The 25,674-nt window shown below is 32.6% G+C and overlaps 1 protein-coding gene and 1 pseudogene across 18 annotated transcripts in view; both read right to left on the bottom strand.

Moving 5' to 3' along the window:
* Positions 1-1,441, bottom strand: part of LOC143682423 (uncharacterized) — an 89,074-nt pseudogene extending 87,633 nt beyond the window's left edge.
* The window catches only part of GRIK2 (glutamate ionotropic receptor kainate type subunit 2), a 1,225,242-nt gene that overhangs the window by 375,536 nt on the left and 824,032 nt on the right, over positions 1-25,674 (bottom strand). For all 18 annotated transcript variants that reach the window (XM_077162495.1, XM_077162496.1, XM_077162509.1 and 15 more), the window contains 3 exons: positions 24,148-24,329; positions 18,566-18,619; positions 15,638-15,811 (listed from right to left, as the gene is read on the bottom strand). In XM_077162495.1, coding sequence (XP_077018610.1) covers positions 15,638-15,811; positions 18,566-18,619; positions 24,148-24,329 — 410 coding nt within the window. The remainder of the gene's footprint in view (positions 1-15,637; positions 15,812-18,565; positions 18,620-24,147; positions 24,330-25,674) is intronic.

Below are 25,674 nucleotides of genomic sequence, written 5' to 3'. Positions count from 1 at the left end.
AGTTGTCAGATGAACCTTCTCGGGAGCAGGTCAGAGCCAGTAGAGCACAAGCCATCAAGTTCGAAAAACCTAGATGTAAAACTTAGCCTCTATCTTCCTAGTCAAATGTCCTTGGACAAAATATTAAACATATTTGTGTATCAGTTAAAATCATCTGTAAAATGAGAAATAGTGCAATCCTTATAGCATTTTTGTGAGAATTAGAGAGTATAAGCCAAGCACATAGTTTTGATAACTACCACAAATGCCATAATGGTTAGCAAATAGTGCATATATAGTTAATAGTAAATATTACATTCACTGCAGTCTTCTTTTCTAAAACGTTCAATGGCATTCCATTCTCCTCTTCTAGTATGGCTTTAGTGCCCCTATTTACTCTTATCAAAATGCTGTTTTATGCTTAAATTCACATTTAAGATCCAGCTTAAGTACTACTTCCATCAAAATTCCTTTTCCAATCATATCTATTGAACCCTTATAAAAATCAGCAGATGTGCCTGATATCTAATGATGCTAAAATAATAAAAATAATAGTAATTACTATTGTTATTAGTAATAGTACTTTATTTCTATGTTGAAAGATAGAAACATCAAATTTTCTTGGCAGAGATTTTCTTGTTCTGGGCCAATCCTTTGAGTGACCTGTTTCTATTTAAGTATGTAACGGTCAACTCTGCACCATTTCTCTGGTAGTCATTGCAACCATACATTTGGTTTTACAGACTGCTCTTTACCCCACTCAGCACCAGGGCCTTGAAATTTGCTGGAAAGGAAGTGGGTAAATTTGCAGGATCATCAAGGAAACTCTCAGGAGAGAAACAATCAAAATCTCAACTCAATATCTCTGAGGGACTGAAGCTGCTCAAGTGAGGGCAGGTGGGAAAAAACAGTCCCTAGCCTGTGTCCTAGAAAGGACACAGTTTGGACTAGGCTTTGGGAGTCTTCAGGAAGGCCTGCATGTGGGAACAACCTGTGACTGACGTGGGACCCCTGAGTCAACCACACTGGCACTATAGGCAGGCACACAGATGCAAGTTTCTACGTGTAAGCTAAAGGGCTAACAAAAAGCTGAGACAATGGGAGTCCAGGCCAGTTTTAGAGTGAAACTGAGCACTGGTTATATTGGTCTATGATCAGACCTTACTTAGAGAGAGACAAGTGGCAAAAATTGCCCCCAACACCAGTCAACAAAAGGACGGCTTATAGAGGAAACAGTTTGACTGCCATGGTTTTTGTTGTTGTTGTTTTCCTAGCAAAAAAGTAGGAAGACTATGGTAGCTCTTTCTGGAGTGTCTCAAACCTGGAATTCTCCAGCTTGAATAGGGCACATCTGAGTTGGGCATCCTGCTGTGGAGACTGTGATCCCCTCCCCCAGCTGGGTCAACTCAATCAAATCTCTGAGCTCCTTGGACTTATCAAAGGAAGGTACATTTTTAACCATGTTCACTGCAGAAATACCAAGAGAGGAGAAACTTTCATTCCTGTTATTCTGGGTACGTAGCATTCATAAGTTGTCATTTTACTTGAAGTTATAATTTACAAACTAAACAAAGAGCGACTAAACTGCCATTTAAACTTACTGTTTTCTACACACATCTCTCATTATATATCAGCATATTTTTTTCAATTTATTTAACGCTTTCCTTATTACACTGATAATTCTTTGGGTGAAGACTATCCATCTATCTATCTGTCTATCTATCTATCTATTTATCTATATCTATCTGTTTATCTATTTCCTCATCTTCTGCATGAACATATTGCATATATTAAATGGTCAATAAATATTTGGAGAATTAATTAATGAATAATAATAAATCAGAGATTTTTCATGAAGGATTGATTGGGTAAAACTTCAACATCTGTGTCTCTTTAATAACTTTACTTTTCCTTCCTGGTTCAATTTGGTCACAGGGTGTTCTGAAGATCAGTGAATAAAATATTTATGAATTCTTTTAGAAAGGCAAATGAAAGATCAACATAATATTTCCTCTCTGAATAATAAAGCAAGAGAATTCCTAATATCCCTTAGGCAAATTCACCCTAAAACTCTTCATTTCATTTTGTATGAAATGTTCTTTTGATTTATTAATGTAGGTTTAAGTAGTACTGGCAAAGCATATCTAGGAAATTGGAGCATCAGAATAGATCCTTGACCATTTCTTAGGCCTTTGCATATCAAAACCACATAGGTTATACTTTTTTCCATCATCTTTATATTGTAAAGATAATTACTGAAATACCAGTGTCATGAAATGAACAACAATTTTATATTAAAACTAGCAATGATTTTGGTTCTTTCATTCAACTAATCTCATCCAGCCCATTAAACTAAGCAATTACCTACTTTTAGCTTTCAGCAAAAGTTGTACTTACATAATTGCTTTCTTACTCAGTTGTCACATTTGTACAGATAGGGCATCAAAAGATTCTTTGACAACGGTGAACTTTACTCTGAACAGAAATAGCATTTGCACTAAAGTGCAGAAGTAGTGTTTGCTTTAAATTAAATAGTGTTCCTGGAGGATCCACTATATGCCTGCATTTACCAATATAAAAGTTCTGTATTGGATCTTCATAGTGATACTATAATGTAGTGATTAAATATGAGGCATCTGAGGCTCAGGGATGTTAATAATTAGCAGAAGTTTAGATAGGAAATAATAAGATTTTGGTTTCAAAAGTCAGGTGATTCTGATTGCAAAGCTCTTGCTCTAAAATGTAAATAGAACAGATTTACCAGTTTCCTATAACTGGCATAAAGGTCATATAAAACTTGAGCAAGGATTCATCTTTTAGTTATATGCCCAAATTGCCATCTTTCTAACCTGAAAATGAAATGAACTGTTGTTTGAAAGGAAATAAATGGTCCATACCATTTCGATAAACTTCTGGCTAAATTTAGTATCTTCTAAATAGAGATATATCATTCTGATAGTGCATTTCAAATCGCCAGATTGAGCTCCTCTTTTAAGACTATATTCAAGTTCTAAGTAGATTATATATGAAACTTCTTGAGGGCTTCTATGTCAATTAACCATTTAACACATATGAATACATATGTAATGCACACACATATATATATGAAAACATGTAAGCACACACACACACCAAATAACTAAGCCAATGTTATTGCATATTAGATAATAAATGATAGTAAAATAGTGTGTCAAAATTTGTGCTGTATGTAAGGCACTGAGGACTAGAGAAGAGGAAATAATAAACCTTATTATAGAAAACCATTTAGGTCAAATTTTTGTACATTTTAATTTATTATCTCTTGATTTTTATGACAACTCATTGAAATTTATTATTTTTATTGGACAGTAAGGCCCCAAAGAGAATAAGTACTTGCCTAAAGTAACAACATTAGAAACAAGTGGGATTGGAATTCAAATCCTGGCTTCTGACTTCTGTTTATGAATATAATCTATTTGGGAAGGAAATAAGAGGGTCTAATAAAATAGCTACCCTCTGCCTTACCCAAAATTGGTACGAAGCCCTATGTTAAAGTTAAGAAGCAGTAAATGTAATAACACAACTATGTAACATTTTTTGCTGGTTTCTAATTTATCATACTCCATTTTTGTTCTGGATAATTAAGCCCTTATATTTGCTTCTGACCAATATCCAGACATCTTCCTTTATATGCAAACTACCTATTCTATACGCCTGTATGTATAAATGAGGATTATAACTTCCTCACGATGTCATCATGAGGAAATGAGGCAATAGCAGTACTAAGATGTAGTAAGCATTAAATACATTTTAGCAATTACTACTATTTTATGATAGAGGCATTCAAATATGAATGGTAGCAGGTACCATTTATAGACTAGACACAAAGTGTGTATATAATTATTGTTCAAGTTGATATTCTTAGGGTTGCTACACATCTAGAGTCCTTAGAATTCATTTTCCCATTTCTAGTAAAAGAAAAATCAGATAATTCTTTGGAACAAAGAAGGAGGAAAATTTCTACATTGGAAGGATCCAGAGCTAGGGCTATTTGAAAATAAAAAATAGGAACACATATACTGTGGTATATACTTACATACACAAAATTCTGTGGTATAAGATTTGTTTTGTATATAATATAAATTTTATTTTATGCTATGTACTTGATTTACTTGCAATATTTTTCAGTGATCTCAATTTTTAAATAAAACTCCTAAAATTGAGCATAACAAAAAAGCTGCAATTTATTTGTCATAAATCACAGTTGTTAAGAGGGAAAATTTCTTAAATATTGACACAATACTGAGGCCAAAATTAATTGAATCTGCAGTTAAGTATGTTGCATAATTATGAATATTTTATACATAGTTAATAGCTAGTATTTAATAACAAAATCTGCCAAAATCTTATATTAAGTATCTTAGGGCTATATATTATAAATGCTAATTATCCTACTATTTGCAATTAGTCATGCTATCTTTTTAGTAAATAGAAATATATTAGTAGAATAAAGCTCACTATTCACAACAGCACTTAAGAGCAACATGAATTTGTATAAATATAAATAATAGATAATATATAAACATGTTTCACATAAAATGGTATATAAATATAGGTACTTATATAATTATAAATTTTAAAGATTGTGGCAAGGCAAAAATATCTTTTGTAAGGTATTGAATTTCAATAATTGCGGTTTGGGGGAAGGACCTGAAATAAAATTTTTAAAAATTAGAATAAAATGGAACTAATAGAGGAAAAATAATAGTTTCAATGATAATTATCATAAGTCTGCTCCCTCGCAAACCATTCTCCATTCTAAAATAGAGCTTAGTTCTGCATATTTTACCCTGAATATAAATAGATAAACAGAAAATATGTTCTGTATATTTGGAAATAGACCCAGAGTTTCTCCAATGAGGAGAATGTAATATAGTTGTGGCAATAGTAAATTCACTTATCTAAAACCACTTGGTGATATATTACAAATATTTATCTGAGTAGTAAGATGTCTTGTCATTTTTAAAACTCAGTTCCATTATTTACTCCCTATATATTAATAGTTTCCACCAGAATTGCATGTTTTCTTAGACTGTTCTGAATTCTTAACATGTTAAATGTTACACAATTATAGTTATCTATTGATTAACTTATATGGAAACATTTTATTCTAGTTTTATCTATATTGCTTTTATTTACATGGTTTCCTAACACATTCCCCTAATCCAAGACATTGAACATGAAGTTAAATTTGCTGTTAATGCTATTCTAACCTGAGCGTCAACTACAGTAACAGATTCAATCATGCATTTACCTGACCATTTGGTATTACCTTTACATTGTACCCTATGCCAGCTTGTATCAGATTTTCAAAATCTGATGCTTTATTTTCTAGAAAATTGAATTAGTTTGTTAAGCTGCCAAAAATGCAATAAAAGTTGCAAGTTCACAGTTCTAAAGCTGTGAAAATGTCCAAATTAAGGTATCAAAAACAGGTTTCTTCACTCAAGAAAGGCTGATTCTGTCTAGAACAGCTCTGTCAGCTGGGCAGTCATGCTGCTGGCACCTGCAGGTAGGTCCCTTGCTCCTGGTTCCATTGCTTTCAGCCTCTGCTCCTGTGGGAGTTCCTCACTTGGCTTATCCAGGGCTGGCTTTCATCTCTTGGCTTCCCTCGGCTTTCTCCAAATTCTGGCTTGCTTAACGTCTCATAAAGCAATGCTGGGCTAAAAACATCTCCAAACGTACATGTCTCTGCTCTCTCTGTCGGCTCTGAACCTTCTCCAAAATGTTTCCTCTTTTAAAGGATTCCAGTAAACTATTCAAGACCCACCTTGAATGAGTGGAGTCACACCTCATCTAATTAAAAGGTCACATCCACAATTGGGTATGCCATTAGGATTCCACCCTACAGTATTGAATCAAGATTGAAAGAAATGGATGCCCCCACAAGACTAGATCAGAATTAAAACATGGCTTTTCTGGGGTTCATAATATTTTCAAAGCAGCGCAATAATCTACTTGGAATTTTGCTTTTACATGGTTGCATTGTTGCATTTAGTAATTCTACCTTGGTGCCCCAGGCCAGATATGGAGTCCTACATCTCAGGACACTGCCAGTTCCCAGATTCTGGAATACTGAATGTGACCTTTTGCCAATGTATTGGGCTTTACCTTCTCAGGTGTCCTTGACATCGAATGTTCTCCTTCCTGAATAACATCGATTTCTATTTAGTGATATTGCTTCCCACCATATGTGATTAGTCTTATCCATATGTGACTATGTACTTGTTAAATATAAAATAAGAAGCTGAGGAAAATTGTGAGTAGAAATGTATTTATCCTTTCTTTGCAAGTTGGTATCACACAATCTTTGATCAATGCTCTGAAGATAAATTTGGCTCTTAAGAAGTGAAAAGTTTAAAAAGTAACCTAAAAATTAGCATCACATGATGATAATGCTTCATTGCACCTGCCACATTTTATGCATGGAACAATTACTTAAAATACAAATTCAATCTTTTTATCAACTTTAGAGAAAAGCTGATTATTTAATATGCCAATGAACAAAGGTAATTAGAATATGTTAATCAAAAAATTGAGTTTATTAGGTCATTTGTATTATTTATATTTAGACGCAACTTACAGCTTTGTACATCATGGAAGATTATTACCCATATAAAATGAAAAAATATAGTGGCATTCTGTTGTTTATGCCACCACTCCACGCCCTGTACCATTCATTAAATCAGACATATATAAACAGAATGAATGTTGTGCATACATGACTTTACTATATACTCTGAAATATTTTACACAAAAATTTATGACAGATTTGATTATATTATGGACCCCAAAATATTTCTTCTGAAGTAATGGCAAAAATAAAACTATTACTTATGTCAAAAAATTCTGTGAAATGTTACACATTTTTTGACAAAATATTAAATGGTTATGTAAAATACCTGGAGAATACATGTCTGTTTCCTACTATCACAAAACAGCATGGAAAAGAAGGACTTTTAATGAGAAGTCAAAGAAAGAACTGGTAAACAGGATTAATAAAAAAAATACTAAACTGGGAAGAAGTCAACAATAAAAGTTTGAATAAGATTTTTCTACCAAGATATGAGATATGCTTAGAAAGATGGTTTTATCTTCTGAAATTATGATATCATCTTCATCATGGAGCTTGATATGCAAAATGCATGCAATTAAAATTGATCAAGGAAGGGATAATTAATTCATTATTTTGCTACTTGTTTAATACTTCTGGTATTACAGCGGAATATGAGATAAATGCCAACTTTTTCAAAAATGCATTTATTGACTTAAAAATGGTTAGTTAATTTGATTCACTGCCTTGCAAAGCCTTATATTTTTTCTCATTTCAGTTGAATTGATCAAAAAATAGCTGCAACTATTTAAGACAAATAGGTAACAGCAAGGGCAGGCCTACAGTTTTAGTAACAAATGAAAGCCTTTTTTGGTTATACTTTATTTCGCCATTGTTCTGTTTTCATTGACTTCTCTAAAAGGAAATCTTTTTAAAGTAACAGAGTGATCACCAGGGCTCCCTTAGTATGTAAACTTGCTCCCTGCTGAGTAGTGCAGACATGATTTTGATCTTTTAAGATAATCAAACGATGAAAGAAATCATAACATTTTAGGGCAGTGGTCTCTTGTTATAAAGAAATCATTGTTAGGGGAGCATTAATGTAAACATATAAAGGCTTACCTATCTTAGGAACATCCTCCCTTTCTTTTTGTAAAAGAGAATGGGAAACTATACTTCTAACTCCTTGAACTTTATTATTTCATCAAAAGTGCTTCTAAGATATTATCTTTTAAGGTATTTTGCTACAAAATAATTGTGACTAGCTTAATTGAATTTTCCAAGTGATTAGGTATCTTGATAATAAAGTACAAGTAAGTAAAAAAAAAAAGCTTTAAAGGATATATTTGGCGAAATGAGGGGACCTAGTAATTAGAACACTAATGTAATATGATTAAACCAAATTAACATACACATGTATTCAAGGCAGTCACTCCTTCAATATGAGCATCTACTTTTCATCAGGTACTGACCTAATGGCAGGGGACTCAGATAACAAGGCCTATTGGGAAAGGAATAAGAACACAAACAAAAGTACTGGAGTTAAACTTTAATAATGTGGTTATATGGTTATATATAAAACACATAAATGATAGAGCACACATATAATCCAAATGATAAAGCCAACCAATAAAACTATTATTGATCAGCGTTGTAGACCTAAACTGTGAAGAAATACATGTGGTATTGATGTAAGAAAAAAATAGCATGGGTAATTTTTAAGATACTGGAAGAAATATAGGTACCTCAATATTGATATGCATGGGCATATAGGAAGCAGTGGGAAGAAGTTCCAGGATATAGCTAGACTGCTTAATATTTACCCTGAAGTTTTTGCACCTGATTTGGTTCTCTTCACTTGAGATTGTTGCAAACTCAATAAATCAATAATGAATGTAGTCACCATTCACCTCTGATGGATAAAGTGAATCCCCACCCTATGGGAAATGGGATTAAAAAAAGTAATTGACGAAGTCTGGGCAGAAAATTGGGAAGAATATCATCTGATCCTGTAGTAAAGGGGAGGGATGCAGCTCAATGAATGAGATTTCCACACCCCCCAAGAGTATAGAAATTTGTGAATACTTCATAGAATAAAGAAAGGGTTTTATAACAAGGGCGTACGTCTGGAGAGGAGTTTAGAAAAAATGGATTACAGTGTGTGCACATGGGAGACTGGGAGAAAGGTGACATCAGGGGTGAAAAAAACAACCTCATTTGTGAAGAAAAGGATTGGGCTTCCTTTCTTCCTGCTTGACTAGATAGAAGCTGTTTATGCTGTATGACTTGTTTCCTTGATGGATTTATACCAAGTGAGGATAAAATTTTACAGAGCTACTATGGCCAGACCCCAGACAATAAAGAAAGAATAACTACTGGAGAAGTGGCTCTGCAGTCAATAGTCATTTTGCTGAAAACAGTTAACCCAGGGGTCAATTAAGATGCTAACTCAACAGAAAAGTTCTCATGAATCTGTTTTATTGTTTCCTTTTATAAATCAAACATGAAGAAAGGATGTGAAAGTATAAGCACTATGAACTTACATAGTGACAAATAACTATGATACTGATAATAATAGGTCTTGCTCCAAGCACTAGGGACTTTGCTGATAACCCCATTTCTGTATGGGACAATAAGAGAGAAAAAAAAAAAAAAAAAAGAACAAGAAATATATCAACACTGAGATCTGATGAACTGACTGAAGGGAATGTTGCCAATGCCATAATGCCAGGCTATAATTCTTTTCTTTTCTAACTGGAATTCTCTTAATTTCCTAATACCATTCATTGTGGAAATAGCCTATTAATTTATTTTCCTAAATGTGAAATAACTTGGGAAAATGCTTACACTTCTAATGTTAAGTGGTAAAAATGAATATTGACGCAAGGCATAAAAATACCAACATTTTTATGGAGATCTCATATTATTTTTGTTTTTATAACAATCAGGTATATTTGTAATTAAGAACTAATGTATAAATTATCTTTCTTTATAAAGAAAACATTGAAAATATATTACTTCAAATATATTTGAAAATATATTATATTCTAAAAAAAGCTGTATTTATTTAAATAAATATAAATCTGTATCTATTTTGGAACAAACATTTATCTTGATGACAAACCTCATATTTACTTCCAAAATACTTTATACTCTATGCTTTATTTAATACATAATAAAATAAATTGCTGGTACCCACTTTTAGACAGGAAATATTATTCAAAAGGGGCTCATACTAGTAATATATCTTCAATCCACTTATTTTAAAAATGTTCTCATGTAAATCATCTGGTGAAATCTTTGTATCTTGTAGTACCTCAAATTAAAATATATAAATGAAGGAGCAATTATCCCCCAAATGTGAAAACTTTTCACTTCTTTCTTATTTAATATGCCAATTGAGAAACTTTCATTACTATACCAGAGGGAAGAATGTTGATATTGGAAATTCCTCTAAAGATTTCAAAATCTATGATCTATATACAATGCCCCATATTTTCAATGTACAAGCAAACATATGAACCAGTCTTTTTTCTTTATTTTATCTGCTCCCACCAAGTCACCTGCCAGTTCAGAACAATCAACATGAAGAAATACAGAGGGAGGAAGAAGGGACTGTTAGAAGGACAGTACCCAGACCTGTAGTCCTGCTAACACCTTGCTCCATCCTCTGAAGGTCAAGAGCCCTTACCTCTTAGATAGGAAATTAAACATCTTTCTCTGTATTCACCTATCTCTCAATAGTCTTCATAATTTACTAAAAGATAAAAGCACTTTGTTTCAAGGGATGACATGTACACTGTAACAGAGGGCATCAAAGAAAATCAGATGATTTTACAATTCTGAGAATCAAGAGCAATCCTTGGGCATATTAGGGGAAAAACATCAGCACTATAACAATAATACGTGAAATTTTAGAGTTAAAATTGTCATGCTGTCCAATAATTTACTATTGGTGAAACCATTAGATAAATGTTTTTTTTTAATTAATTAATTAATTTTTTTTATTTTTTATTTTTTTTACATGGGCAGGCACCGGGAATCGAACCCAGGTCCTCTGGCATGGCAGGCAAGCATTCTTGCCTACTGAGCCACCATGGCCCACCCAGATAAATGTTTTTTGAATAACTGAAATGATAAGGTATCCATTCTGAAATTAAAGAATGGGTAAGGAGAGCTAGAAAGCATATATGATAAAAACTATAAATACACATAATGAAAATAACAGTTCAAAAGACAGTATCCATTTAATTTTTTTTTATTAATTAACAGAAAAAAAAAGAAATTAACCCAACATTTAGAAATCATACCATTCTACACATGCAATCAGTAATTCTTAACATCATCACATAGATGCATGATCATTGTTTCTTAGTACATTTGCATCGGTTTAGAAGAACTAGCGACACACCAGACAAAGATATAGAATGTTAATATAGAGAAAAGAAATAAAAGTAATAATAATAGTAAAAAACAAAAAAAAACAAAAACGAACAAACAAACAAAAACAAACAAACAAACTAAACCTATAGCTCAGATACAGCTTCATTCAGTGTTTTAACATGATTACTTTACAATTAGGTATTATTGTGCTGTCCATTTTTGAGTTTTTGTATCTAGTCCTGTTGCACAGTCTGTATCTCTTCAGCTCCAATTACCCATTATCTTACCCTGTTTCTACCTCCTGCTGGACTCTGTTACCAAAGCATCAAAATTGGAAAGGAAGAAGTAAAACTATCACTGTTTGCAGATGATATGATACTACGTCAAAAACCCGGAAAAATCCACAACAAAACTACTAGAGCTAATAAACGAGTACAGCAAAGTGTCAGGTTACAAGATCAACATTCAAAAATCTGTAGCATTTCTATACACTAGTAATGAACAAGCTGAGGGGGAAATCAAGAAACGAATCCCATTTACAATTGCAACTAAAAGAATAAAATACCTAGGAATAAATTTAACTAAAGAGACAAAAAACCTATATAAAGAAAACTACAAAAAACTGCTAAAAGAAATCACAGAAGACCTAAATAGATGGAAGGGCATACCGTGTCCATTTAATTTTTAAAGATTATATTGTCCTATGCCAAAATTTTGATACATCATTAAAATGGAAATAGAATACAATAATTGTCATGTTTACACAGTGTAGCTATTTTAAATCTATTTATATTTCAGAAGAAAAAATAACTTTATTTTAAGGTTATATAGTTTTTCCCCCATTTAAAGTTTCCCAAATATTATCCTAGTTTAAAATAATAGAAATAGCCAACCATCTCTTTATTTGAGAAGGGGTAGACATTTTTATGATTTCTTAAAAAAAATTACTATAGCTATATTTCTCAAATTATAGTAGGTTTTCTCCCTAAAAGATATCTTTTTATTTCTTTATATCAGAAAGTTTGTGCCTTGGTGGCAAACATGAATCCTCAATAGTCTTTAGGAAAACCATTCACTTTGTATCACTAAATCCTCTGTTAAGGGGGAAAATATCAAATTTTCTCTCTAACTTGCTATAACATCAAAAACATACTTTGAAAAAAAAAAAAGTACCTTGAAAATCCACAACAAATCTCCTAGAGCTAGTAAATAAATTCAGCAAAATGGTGGGGTACAAGATCAACACAAAAAATCAGTAACGTATCTATATACAAGAAAGGAGCAACTGGAAGAAGAAATCAAGAAAAAAATTCCATTTAAAATAACAACTAAAAGAATCAAATATCTAGGAATAAATGTAATGAAGGATGAAAAGGACTACTACACAGAAAACTACAAAACATTGCTTAAAGAAATCAAAGAAGACCTAAATAAATGGAAAGGCATTCTATGGTTTGGAAGATGTCAATTCCACACAAAGTGATTTACGGATTTGATGCAAATCTAATAAAATTCCAAAAACTTTCTTTGCAGAAATAGAAATGCCAATCATCAATTTTATATAGAAGAGTAAAAAGCCCCACATAACCAAAGTCATCTTGAAAAAGAAAAATGAAGTTGGAGGACTCACACTTTCTGATCTTAAAAACTTATTACAAAGCAACAGTAATCAAAACAGCATGGTACGGGCCCAAGGACAGACATATAGACCAATGGAATTGAATTTAGAGTTCAGAAATCAACCCCCAAATTTATGGCCAAATGATTTTTGACAAGGAGACAAACATCACTCAAGTGGGAAAGAATAGTCCCTTCAATAAATAGTGCTGGGAAAACTAGATTTCCATTATGAAAGAATGAAAGAAGAACCCCTACCTCACAATTTTTACAAAAATCAACTCAAAAAAATTTTAAGGCCTAAATGTAGAACTATCAATTTCCTAGAAGGAAATGTAGGGAAACATCTCCAGGACCTTGTATTCAGCAAGGTTACACTTTACATCCAAAAACAAGTAACAAAAGAAAAAACAAATAAATGGAACTTCATCAAAATTACCAAAAAAAAAAAAATTGCACCTCAAAGGACTTTATCATGAAATTAGAATGACATCTTGCACAATGGGAAAAAATATTTAGAAATCACTTATGTGATAAAGGTTTAATATCTCAAATATATAAAGAAATCCTTCATCTTAATAAAAAGAAACAACCTAATTCAAAATGGACAAAAGCCTTGAACAGACATCTCAACAAAGTAGATAAGCAAATGGCCAAAAAGCAAATGAGAAGATGTACAACATCAGTAGCCATCTGGGAAATATAAATAAAACCACAATGAGATGCCCACTAGAATGGCCTCTGTTAAACAAAAAACAAACAAACAAACAAACAACAGAAAATTACAAGTGTTGGAATGGATGTGGAGAAATTGGAACCCTCATTCATCGCTGATGGCAGAAAGTTAAGTACAGAATTACCATATGACCTGGCAACCCCACTTCTAGGTATATACCCAAAAGAACTGAAACAGGGACTTGAAGAGATATTTTCATACCATTGTTCATAGCAGCATTATTCACAATTGTCAAAAGATGGAAGCAACCCAAGTATTCAACAACCAATGAATGGATAAGTACCATGTGGTACATGTATGCAGTGCAATATCATTCAGTCCTAAAAAGGAATGAAGTTCTGATACATGCAATAGCATATATGAATCTTGAAGGCATCATGTTGAATGAAATAAGCCTGACACAAAAGAATAAATATTGCATGATCTCACTTATATGAAATATTTAGGACAAACAAACAGAACCTAGAATAGGTTACTGGGGGGACAGAGTGTGGATAAGGAATAGGGAGTTAAGGCTTAAAATGTATAGAGTTCCTATTTGGAATGATGGAAATGTTTTGGTAATGGACGGTGGTGATGGTAACACAGCTTTGTAAGCATAATAAACAGGACTGAATTGTATATATGAAGATGATTAAAAGAAGAAATTTTAGGTTGTATATACGTTACCAGAACAAAATAAAAAGGAAAAATACATGGAACTGCACTACACAGTGAGCCCTAAGTTCAACCATGGACTATAGTTAACAGTATAATTATAAAAACGTGTTTTCATTAATTGTAACAAATGTACAACAGCAATGCAAGGTGTTAATAATAGCGTGATATGAGGGAATCTTGTATTTTATGCATGGTTGGTCTATAAATACACAACTTCTCTAATAAAAGAGAGAGAGAGAGGCGGGGGGGGGAGGAAGGTAGAAGGAAGGAAGGGAGGGAGGAAGGAAGGGAAGAAGAAGGAGAGAGGTAAAGAAAGAAAGGGAAAGATATTTTGAAGCCTCACTGAAGCAATTAAGGAACAATTACAATCATCACAGAAAAAAAATTTTCCATACCTCAGCATAGTAAATGTTTATATAAAGTATCTGCTCAGACTGGCACTTATTAAAAACAAATGGTAATGACCTAAGAAATGCAAATATTGTCCAAGTGCTGTGCTATTTCATGAATTGCAGAGATAATTTAGTCACAGATTTAGATTTGCATTTAATTTAATGAGAATATTTCTGGCATTTATAATTTGTTTGAATAGCATATTATAAATCTACACAGACCTATAAGCCACATGTGACTATTGAGCACTATTGAAAAGTGATTAGTATGAACTAAGATATATCAAACATTCATCTGCTTTCAAAGATTTAATAGAAAACAGAATGCAAAACACGTCCAAATTTTAACTGATTATCTGTTTAAATAACAGTGTTTTTTACATAGTACCTTCATAAAATATATTAGTAACTGATTTTTACCTGTTTCTTTGTGTGTTTTTTTAACTTTTTATTTTGAAATAATTTCAAACTTACTGAACAGTTGCAAAAATAACAAAAGAACAACATGGAGAACTCCAATATGCTCCCTCCAAGATATCCAGATTTAACAACTTTTAATATTTTCTCACATTTGCTACATCATTTTGTCTATCTATTACTTATCTTCTAGACATTTGAGAGTAAACTGTGTATATCATGTTCTAACTTCCATATACATTTTCCTCTTTGTGTTTTTAACATGGAAAATTTTAAATTATGCACACGCCTTCTTTCAGATTTTCATTGAACGGCACTACCATAAACAACTAAATTTATTAAGTTATAGAAGATTTATATCCTTCTCACAGTGTATGCTGTTAATCCAGCTTAAACTAGAACCTAGAGGTGATAATTGATTAGTCTTGAGCATTAAAGATTGAGTAACTCACAGGAGATTATTATGCAAAGTATGTCATCCATATGGCATGAGTTATATTAAATCAACAGGATGAAGAGTAATCATTTATTGATAGCTAAGATCATAACGATAAGTATCAGGTTAACATCTTCTTTTACATTTCTAATCTATCCTATATATGATATTAATCAATTTTAGAGAAATCCTTACATTGCGGTCTTCCACTAATAGTTGTAAAGCCTTTTGAGATACTTAGATGAAACTGTAAATTTGCCACCCAAAATTGATTATAAAAAACTGTTCGTAAAATTATGTGCAGTAATAGCTCTGAGAGCAAGCGTTTAAAACCAAACAAACTGAAGTTTAGATCCCGAGGATTTAATCATTTGTGCAATATTACTCAGAAACACACAAACTAATCTTTAAGTGGGTATTCATACCGTCATAAATCCATCCAGCAAACCTGAATCGGGTTTTGGAGGTGCCTGGAGCCGTTCCATTGACCACTTTTCGATGATGGAGGAAACTTGGGTATTTTCTGTATTTAATATTCTGAACCCTGTCATATTCACACCACTGTATCGGTAGGGTTCCACATCTAGAGCAAAGAGGTCCTGAAAGACAAATACCTTAGCATTATCATCAACAAAGTATATTAACAGGCATGTATTACTGAAATAGTCACTTATTCGTGTTTCTCTTGGAGTGGTGAACACCATTGTGCCTCAAATTATGTTAAACATTACAAATCAGCAGTATTCAAATATATAGCCCTCATACTTTGCTATTACAAATATTTATGCTTTGTTCATAAACATGTATGTATAGATCTTATATTTATTCATCAAAGCATCTACAACCAACCTATAACATTTGCATAAATTTTCTTCTCCTTGTTAAGGAAAGCTTGCCCTTAAATTTTATGCATTAATCTTTTACTTTTAACTGACAGTAGGTGTTTTTCTATGCCCTGCTTAACTGCTGATTGTTACTTCTTTTGTTTTTGTTGTCTGTGTGTGTGGTTTCTCTTTGTTTGGTTGGTTGGTGGTTTGTTTTCTAAAGAAGGAGGTTGTGAAACTCAGCTTCTAACTAATGAAACTTAGAACTGGGAGAAAATAAAAGTTAACAAGAGTGGGTTGAAAAGGAGATAGTAGAAACCTTGAAGTTACTTTGTCTTATATCCTACCCAATGACTTCACCAGAACATATGCTTTTCATTTCTGGAGCTCTTTCTAGTATGTATATAGTGAATGCTCTTGTTTTGTCCTTTTGTTTTCCCAGAAGGTATGAAGTCAAAGCCATTTGGCCTGATGTCAACTAAAGAACATATAGTATGTGGGACTTTCACCTTTTCTAGAGCTGGCATTAGCTAGGCTCAGATCTTACAGATAACATTCAGAACCAGAGCAAGATTAATGCTTTTGGTCCTGGGCACAGCATGATTCTGACTCATAAAGCTACACTAGACTAGATTACAGGAAAAAAATCAAGTGGAGAACAGCTGGAATTGGAGTGAGCCATGCTATGCACTGTGAAAAAAAAATACAGGAACATTATTTTTCAATGTTTACAATCCAGCCAAGGAGTTGCAATATATTCAAGAGGTAAATAAATAATGCATGACAGTAAAAGATTAGAAGTGATAACTGTAACAGGAATCAAAAGCAAGACAGTTCACTTTCAACTCTGACAGTCAGAAACGACTTCAAGAGCAGATGGGATTTGAGCTGCCATTACAGAAGGGGCAGGCTGTTCATAGGCAAAAAGGAGACAGGCATTCAAAATATGAATAAAGACACAAAAATTAGAGAACATACAAAAATCTATTGAGGAAACTTAAGTAAATCAATTTGTTGGCTGCAAAAGAGAATTAATGAAGGAGAACAGTAGTTGAAGAAAATGGAAAGTTAGATGAGACTCAAACTATAAGACTTTCAATTGAAATCTAAAGAGCTCAAATATTGAATTCTAAAGTAGTTGTTACATTCTTTATCCTTATGGGGTATACTTTTGACTTCCCCAAAGTCTTTTGTTTGTGGTGGAACTGAGATGCAACTGCATGATCTCCACTCCCTTTCCACCTGCACATCTTGAGTTTATTACAGGCTGCAAAAAGTCATATGGTAAGAAGGGATGTTGAGATGCAGCATAGTTAGTCCAGCATCTACCAAAAAAATACAACCTATTGAGTGAAGAATCTCCATTGGAGGAAAAGTTGCTATCATAAAAAGTCATTCCAATCAGCTACATTTTAGTAGTTTAATACCGCTGTGGTTTTTGACTCCTAAAAGCAAAGAGACAAAGTTTAAGGCTTCTAGGTTAACAAAAGAAACAATGGTTAAACAGGTAATTGAAGGAATGGATGAGATGGATCCTAGAAACATAATAAAGGAAAAATCAATAAAAATTTGTTGGTCAGAGACAATGGGAATTTTGACAGAAATCAGAAGAAGGGTCAATTTAGAGGATAAAATATTAAGTTTGAGATATGTTGAAATTATGCTACAATAATCAGAAAGGTTCAGCAATGTAACACTATACTACAATTCAGGAATGTTACAGATGGACATCTAAACCTCATTTGAATAAAGGTAAAAATTGAATTTCCAAACATCTATCCATTCTGAAGACTATAATTGATGAGGAAAAAAGAAAATTGGACTGAGGCTCAAACATGGAGATATTCCCATATTTTGGGGAGAGCTGGAAAATAATTAGTGAAACAGAGAGAGAACTGTTTCATGGGGAAATCAAAACCAGAAAAATGTATTGATGAAGACATAATAAGTAACTTTAGTAAAAGGATGAAGACAGATTTTCATGCATTTTAAGGAAAAATCATGTGAAGGGTATGTGAAGACAAAAGAGAAAGGTAACATTTATTTGCTAATGGATATTAAAACATATGTCCTTTAAAGAAATCAAACTAAACACAGGCAAAAGCAGGATAAAAATTAATCTACTGAAAGGTAGCTGCAGTAAATTTGATTTTTGTAAAGTGAGTAGAGCTGGGTTAACAATAGAAGAATATGTACTTTGCTAAAATATTTTTCTCCATGAAATGATTTTAAAGTCTTCCACTATGTTTTGAAGGGTCTCTGAAACAATATAAAATTCAAATATACATTATTTTTTATTGCTATCTGAAATCATAATATTTCAAAATCACCAGTTTACCACCAAGTGTATTAGTTTTCTCTGATGATAATTCCTTCTGGCTTTTATCAGAATAAAATAAAATACAATTACAAAGGTACCAGTCATTATATTAATTTTTCTCACTCAAAAAAACAAAAACAACATTTTTCATCCTAAAAATCATCATAATAATTTAAAATATTATCCTTATATTTTAATAGATTACTCACCAGAGTGGTAAAGATATAATGATAGTATTCTGTCATCATTCCCATAGCTAATGCCTAAATGTAAAAAAATAAATAAGTAAACATAAAAATATTTACTTTTGCAGGTACACATTATATGAAATATCTTATGTCAATAAGTGAAAACAAAATAGTAAAAATTAATGGAGGATCAGCTTACATGTTATATTGAACCATGTTACATTAAAGTTAGGTCAAACTAAGACTCTTTGTAGTTAAAGAAGATTAGTGATTGCTGGAAGAATTTTTGAACCAACTCTCTTGACAGAAAAGCTATTAGGTTGAATGCTTGCAATTGTAATGCTTATAGCTTTACATATTAAAGGAGGCATTAATTTTGACACAAAACCTGAGATTAGCACATCTTAATTCATTATATTTGTAATGTCACCACTACAAATATCCTAATGAGGAACACCATTTTATTTTGATGAATAGCATTACTTAATTAGAAAGAGTTCTGTAAAGCTCAAAGCCAATAGGCATGGCTTTGAGTACTTTAGAGATATTTCCTATGCATTAATGAAGCAAATGAAAATCACTATTATACAGAAAGTACAGATAATTCAAGGAATTTTTTTTTGTTTTTATTAATAGGGCACTTTTAAGTTATGTTTTATTTTACACTTCTATAGTCCTCGTCAATTTTAGACTGTCAGTCTTAAAACAAGGACTTTAAAATAGAGTTTCCAGTAATAAAAAATGTTCATGCCACTTTCCTCTCTGCAAATATACAGTGCTTTTGTAATAGCTGTTTACCAATGGTTACTGATGATAGCTGAAAAACAATGCATTTCTGAGCAGAAACAAAGGAAACAAGTGTTCTCAATTACATCTAAAACTCCCACAAATCACAAACTCCATTACTAAGTAGGTGGCCCAGACTAAACCCTGTGTAGTCTAGATAAGAAAAGCATCAGGCTCAAAGGTTGGCATTAACCAATCAGTTAAAATAAAATTTACAGTTCTACAACATGGGCTGTTCAGCTAAGAAAGAATAGAAATTTGTGAAAATGTTTGCAATGTACAAAATATAAAAAAGGAAGAGAGAAACATTGGCTAATGCAAAGAGCCATCAAGAGTTTGGTCAAAGGAAGGGACTTAAGGAACCAAATCAACAAATCACACTTTTTAAATGGATTAAAATTATACACATCAAGAAGTTTGCTTCTTTGGCAAAATAAAATAAAGTTTATGTTATTTTTAAGAAAACTCACAAAATCATCTTTTAGAAGGCATTGCTCTTGAAGGATATGCACAGAAGGTTTCCCCATCTCCAGACCTCTCAATAACAGCTCAATATTATCCTTGTCAATATGTTTTACTTTATAAACTCAATAGATACAGAAATAGAGATCAAAGTATTGAAAGAGATAGTCATTCAGCTGTGCAACTATAAAAACATTTAGAAAATGCCCACAATATTCTAGGTACTATTCAAAGCATGTTGCATATTTTAATCTATTTAAGCCTGACAAACTCTATGAGGTGGGTCTTTTTATTATGCTTATTGTACAGGTGAGGAAACCAGGACATAATAATGACGAATCAGTTGTCCAAGTGAGACAGCGAGTGAATATGGGCTCCCGATCTCTAACACTGGAGGTTTGGATACAGAGCATAATCTATGTCAATTTATAAAATGACGTGTTTCACATTCCCAAGGATGTAGATCTATTTTAGACTGCATGCATTCATAAAATTCTTGCCAATTTCCTTCTTGATAATTTGAAAACCTGTACATCTCAGGCCAGTGCATGACAGCACAAGTTGATGACCACTGGGGTGGGGGGAGGGTGCTTCTCACATAACTATTCAAACCAGTCACAGGTTGGTCACCTTGAGAAGTGGGTCAGGTATAACTGAGAGCTGTTTGGGCTTTTATTCACCTTTCCTTAGCCTTAGATTTTAAAACAAGACTCAGTTATGGGTTATGATACAGGAACTTGATAGAAAAGACGAGTTTTTTCCTGATTGAGTACCTACACTATAACAGTACTAAAAATCAGGAACAGCAAGATTAGATTAGAACGATTAATTAATTCCCAGCAGGATTTAAAAAAAAAAACACTTGTTCTGAACATTTTCCTTTTAATTTTTAACATTAATTAAGCATTTATGTCTTGCTATTAGTTTTGAATAAACTGGATGCATGCCTCAAACCACATTAAAGAGAATAAAATTAGTATCTTCTTATGTGCAAGTAAAGTTGGTGTGGCCTTAACAGAAAATTAGTTTTGCTGAAATCCCTCCTAGAAGGAAATGCCACAGACTAAACTTTACAAAGTCAAAATATTAGAAACTACTGAAATTTAAGTGCCATAATGTTAACAGACCTGCATGATAAATTAACACATCTCGGCATATAATTTGTAAACAGTTTTTCCTTCAAGTTACATCCAGAAGTTCCATTGTTCTAGATTAACAACTTTTGGGGGGAAAGAGTGCTATGCATAACTCTTAAAATTCAATTTTATTTTACAACTTGCTGCCTTAAGAGTTTATTTACATCTGATTTTAAATTTTTCCTGGCAAAACATTCTGCTTTCATGTTGTCTTCTAGACTTTCAAGGTCTTAATTACCACTGTTCAGGTTAGAATGGCAACTGTGGCTGGTTGGCCTTGACCTAGGGGATTCTCTTTGACAAATCAGGGTACAGGTGGACTTAACCCTGCTATTGAAGCCTGCATATAGCAAACAGTGGATCTAATTTACCTCGTAGGCAAATCTAGCCAGTCCCAAACTCCACTTACTCTTAAAGTGTATGTATGGCTCTGTGCCTAACCAGCTATAAAGTTGCCTTTTTCCAGCAAGAAAACTTCAACTTCACCGCTGCTCAGTATTTATTAAAATCTCATTTTAAACACATTCATCCAAGTACCTACCTAACTACATACAAATACTTAGATTAAATTCCTTCTTTTTTCTGGATATGCCTAATATTCATTCTCTGATTAAGCCAGGCTAACTGAGTGTTCATCTATGCCTGCTCTCCTTTCCTACACCATCTCCTTGAGTTTCTAATATTAGTTAATATTGAGGAATCTCATGAAAATCTCATTAATCATAACACAGAGCCCTATTAAAGGTAATGCTGTACTTACTAGAAGAAAATGCAACCCTCTTCTTGAATTGGTTTCCAGAAAATCTAAAATCCGAATATGAGACAAATGCTCTCTAGAATCTGGTAAGTTAAAAAGTACAAAACAAAACACACCATATATGTGCTCTACCTCTAGACATTGGTCAATGTTACAGGACCTCAAGTCATGCGTTTTGCATAATGATGGTACTGTTGACTTTATCTTAACCATCACATTCTCCTTTTACCTTTACTCTGATTTTTCATCTACTGATTTTGCTGAAATTATGCATTTCTATATTCTATTGCATATATGTTAAATATTATCGTGATTCTTTTATTTTTTCTAACAGAGCAGGGTACACATAGAAAGCAAGTGTAAAACAGAAGATATATCCAATAGAAAGAGAATGGAAATTCTATTAAAGCAGGATAAAATAGGACAACTACAGGTCCCTGGTTTCATATCCAGCTCTTAAAAAGAGTTAAAAAAAAAATGCAAGTTCTTAGTTTCTTATCTAGGTCCAAAGGATGTAATGCAAATTACAAATCAGCTGCAAACTTAATGAAAAGGAAAAATTCCCTTAAAGTCCCCAAACCTCCCAAAACCATAAAAGATTGTAAATTTATGGCCTGAACGCAAACTCTTAGTGCAAGTTTGCTTTCACAGAAAGCTGGGTTGTAAAAATTGTTAAACATCTGCACAAAGACAAATTTTGGATACATGATTGGCTGGCCAGCATCAACAGTTATCTCTTCCTGAAACAATGGTGGTTCTGTAAGCACCTGGCTAATACAGACCATGTAAGCACCTAGTGTTCTAAAGTCACTATGGGGACCTGCACAAAGAAGACACCTTCCTATAAAACAAACTAACCCACTCCACTCTGCATGTTTCTCCCTTAAACACATCTGCTTTATCTCTTTAACGTTTACTTTCTCTCTTTCTCTTTAATAAACTTTACTACTTATTCCTACTGGCCCTCTCATCTTTGAATTCTTTTAGTGTTGAGACTAACAGACCTGGAACAGGGCTCAGCTGGCACCACTGTCAGCTAGGCCCAGTTATACTACTAAGGCTGATGGATAACCTCACCTTACAGAGAGCAAAATGAATCAGAGTTAGGCACCCTAGAGTAAAGGCAACTGAACATATGCAAACTTGTAAGAAGCCTAGAAAAACCAAACCTCTGTCACTGAAATTGTAGAGTTCCATGACCCCAAGTATAAATGAATGCCCCCTTTCCAAGTCTGTATTTTAAATATGACAAAATTGTTTTAGTATTACGTGAAAAACCATGCTCTTTATTTCAGTGCTTATTTTATTGCAACATTTTATTCATTTACCAAAGAAAAAGCCCTCATATGCTTTATTACCCAAAAACAACACTAGAGCAATTTCCCAAATCCAATTAAATATATTGTATGCTGAAAACAACATTCACATTAGGAGAGCAGACAAACATCTGCTTAATAAACTAACCATGTTACAACAGGCATTTATACTTGGTAGTAATATTTTATGGAATATAATTTGACATGTGAATATGCATAGCTCTCCAATGGAGATACTTTATCCTATAAATGAGGGTTTCACAGACAATCGAATAATACTAAGCCACTATGGTATCAGCCCAGTGTACAAAAAAAGAGCTTAGAAAACAAATTCTAAAGCCTGGAGTTCAAATCTACCACATAGTGAGTGAATGGATTTTTACCAGCCATTTAATTATCACTTCCAGTTTCCTCATGTTTAAGACATGGTCTAAAAAGAATTCTTATATTCCAGGTTGCCATTATGTCTAAAAAGCGCTGAAGTAATTATTAAGGGATTTTTCTGTTACAAATTGCTTTAACTGATTGATTCAGAATTATCTTTTTTTAGGCTTTTTAGGTTAGCAGTGCTTTATTCTGGAATGAATAGTTCTTGGCATCACTGGGTTGGATGTGAATCAATCCCATTTCTGCTATTTCCTTGGTCAAGTCCCTTAATCTTTCCAAGACTCATTTTCCTCATCTGAAAAGTGGAGATAGCCTCTGCTTCATTTGGGTGTGATGCTGAAATAAAATCAAACATGTAAAGCATCTCATAGTAGATGCCAGGTAAATAGAAGTTTTTCCTTCTTTTTTCTACTGACTGTAATTTTTCAACTACTTAATACTTGACTCAGAGATTCTTCCTCCATTTAAGTATAAAGTAGAAATATCTATCACATTAAATATGTTCACATTAACAAACACTATTATCACTGTTTGAAAATAAACTTGCAATTTCAGACTATCTGTTCTGAAAACCATTTATATTTACACTATTTTTCTTTTAAGACAATTGATCAAAAGCAACTATCAGATTGTAAAATTAGATCAGTGACCTGTTTTTTAAACTGACTGTTAAAATAGTGATTTGACAGAAAGCAACAGACCATGCTTGAAGTGCAAATACCATAAAGAAACTAAGAATTTAAGTAATTTAATGATTACCTGTTTCAAAATGCCTGCTGCCATTTCATGGCTACAGTCAAAGATTACATGAAACTCTTTGCCTCTTTTCATCTCTTTTAATAAGGGTTTTGCATCCTTTGTGTCAGCAGGTAATTGACGGATTTTAAGTCGAAGATTGTATCTTGATGGGGCTTTGATGAGCTCTTGCAAACGAATGAGACCTTTGATGAAAAAGGGGACAAAAGCAAAATTAGAGAGAAAAAAAACCAGAGTGAGCCATAAAATAACAACACAAATGCATTACAGTGTAAGATTTTTCTTAGCCATGTATACGTGCATTTCATGGTGTAATCATTGAAATTCCTGTTTAGGAAATCCAGATCCCCAGTTATTTTTGTTAATCTTTTCTTATATTCTTTATTATATTTTTCAAATTATGAAAAGAAATACATGACTATCTGTTAGTTATTATAAATAATTTAAATATATAATATGATATAGAGTAATATAGTATGCCTCCATACCCTAATTATAATCCCAAGTGGGTTAATGGATTGAAATATTATTTTTCCATAGCATTTTCTGTGAATTTATGTTAGAATTTATATTTTACATTACTAGTGATTTTCTGACTATGTCTTAGAGGTCCTTGTAAATCAGTGATTATTGTTCTAGTTTGTCCTTAATGAATACTGTGTTTTATAGTACACAATCTACATAACTACTTCCTATTGTTAGAAATTCTGATTCTTCTTCTTTTTTTACCTTATAAGTAACACAACAATGAATAACCTGTACACACAGTTCGTTGCATATGTAAGAGTAGAACAAGTTTCCTTAATAAAATAGACTCTAAGTAGCCTGAACAATAATTAATTACTCTAAGAAATAAAACTTTCTTTCGTATTGTTATAATGTTAGGTATAACATTAACTTCAGAAATAAATATAACTGCAGATACTACTAAAGCAGACATTCTCCTAAAGGAATCATTCCTAATCATATGTTTCAAAAACATACCAAATTAATAGATACATTAGCAATAGATCATAGAACTGGGACATATTTTAAAATAAGAGACAAATCATTGCATTTATTCCTTTATACAATCTTCAAGAAACTGAATCCATCTAAGAACTAATACAAAATACCTACTATATAAAAGAGTGCTGGAATAAGAGGTCATACAGTTTTATTGTAGTTTGCTCCAATTTAATCTATATTCTCTTTTTCCAGTTCTTCTCCTTCATCTATCTCTTTTTCTCTATTTCATCTCTACATTTCTATTTCTCTATTATTAGCTTTCCTGAAAGCTACTGTCATAAATACTAGCATGACAAAAAATGATAAAGCAAAATATATGCAAATAACTAACCCATAACTCTCTCAATTTTTCTTCTGTTTGTTACTTTACTCTATTTGGGAACAAGAATATAAATACACCATTTTATAACTAAAAATATATATTATAATAACATGATATCTTGAGGATAAAAATCTACACAAGGAATTTTAACTCAATTTTATGAATAATTATAAATTCTCTTACACATTAATGTCATCTGT

Source organism: Tamandua tetradactyla, chromosome 5 (genome assembly GCF_023851605.1).
Source record: "Tamandua tetradactyla isolate mTamTet1 chromosome 5, mTamTet1.pri, whole genome shotgun sequence".
NCBI classification, from domain to species: Eukaryota; Metazoa; Chordata; class Mammalia; order Pilosa; family Myrmecophagidae; genus Tamandua; species Tamandua tetradactyla.
This window is presented reverse-complemented; position numbering and strand designations above follow the sequence as displayed.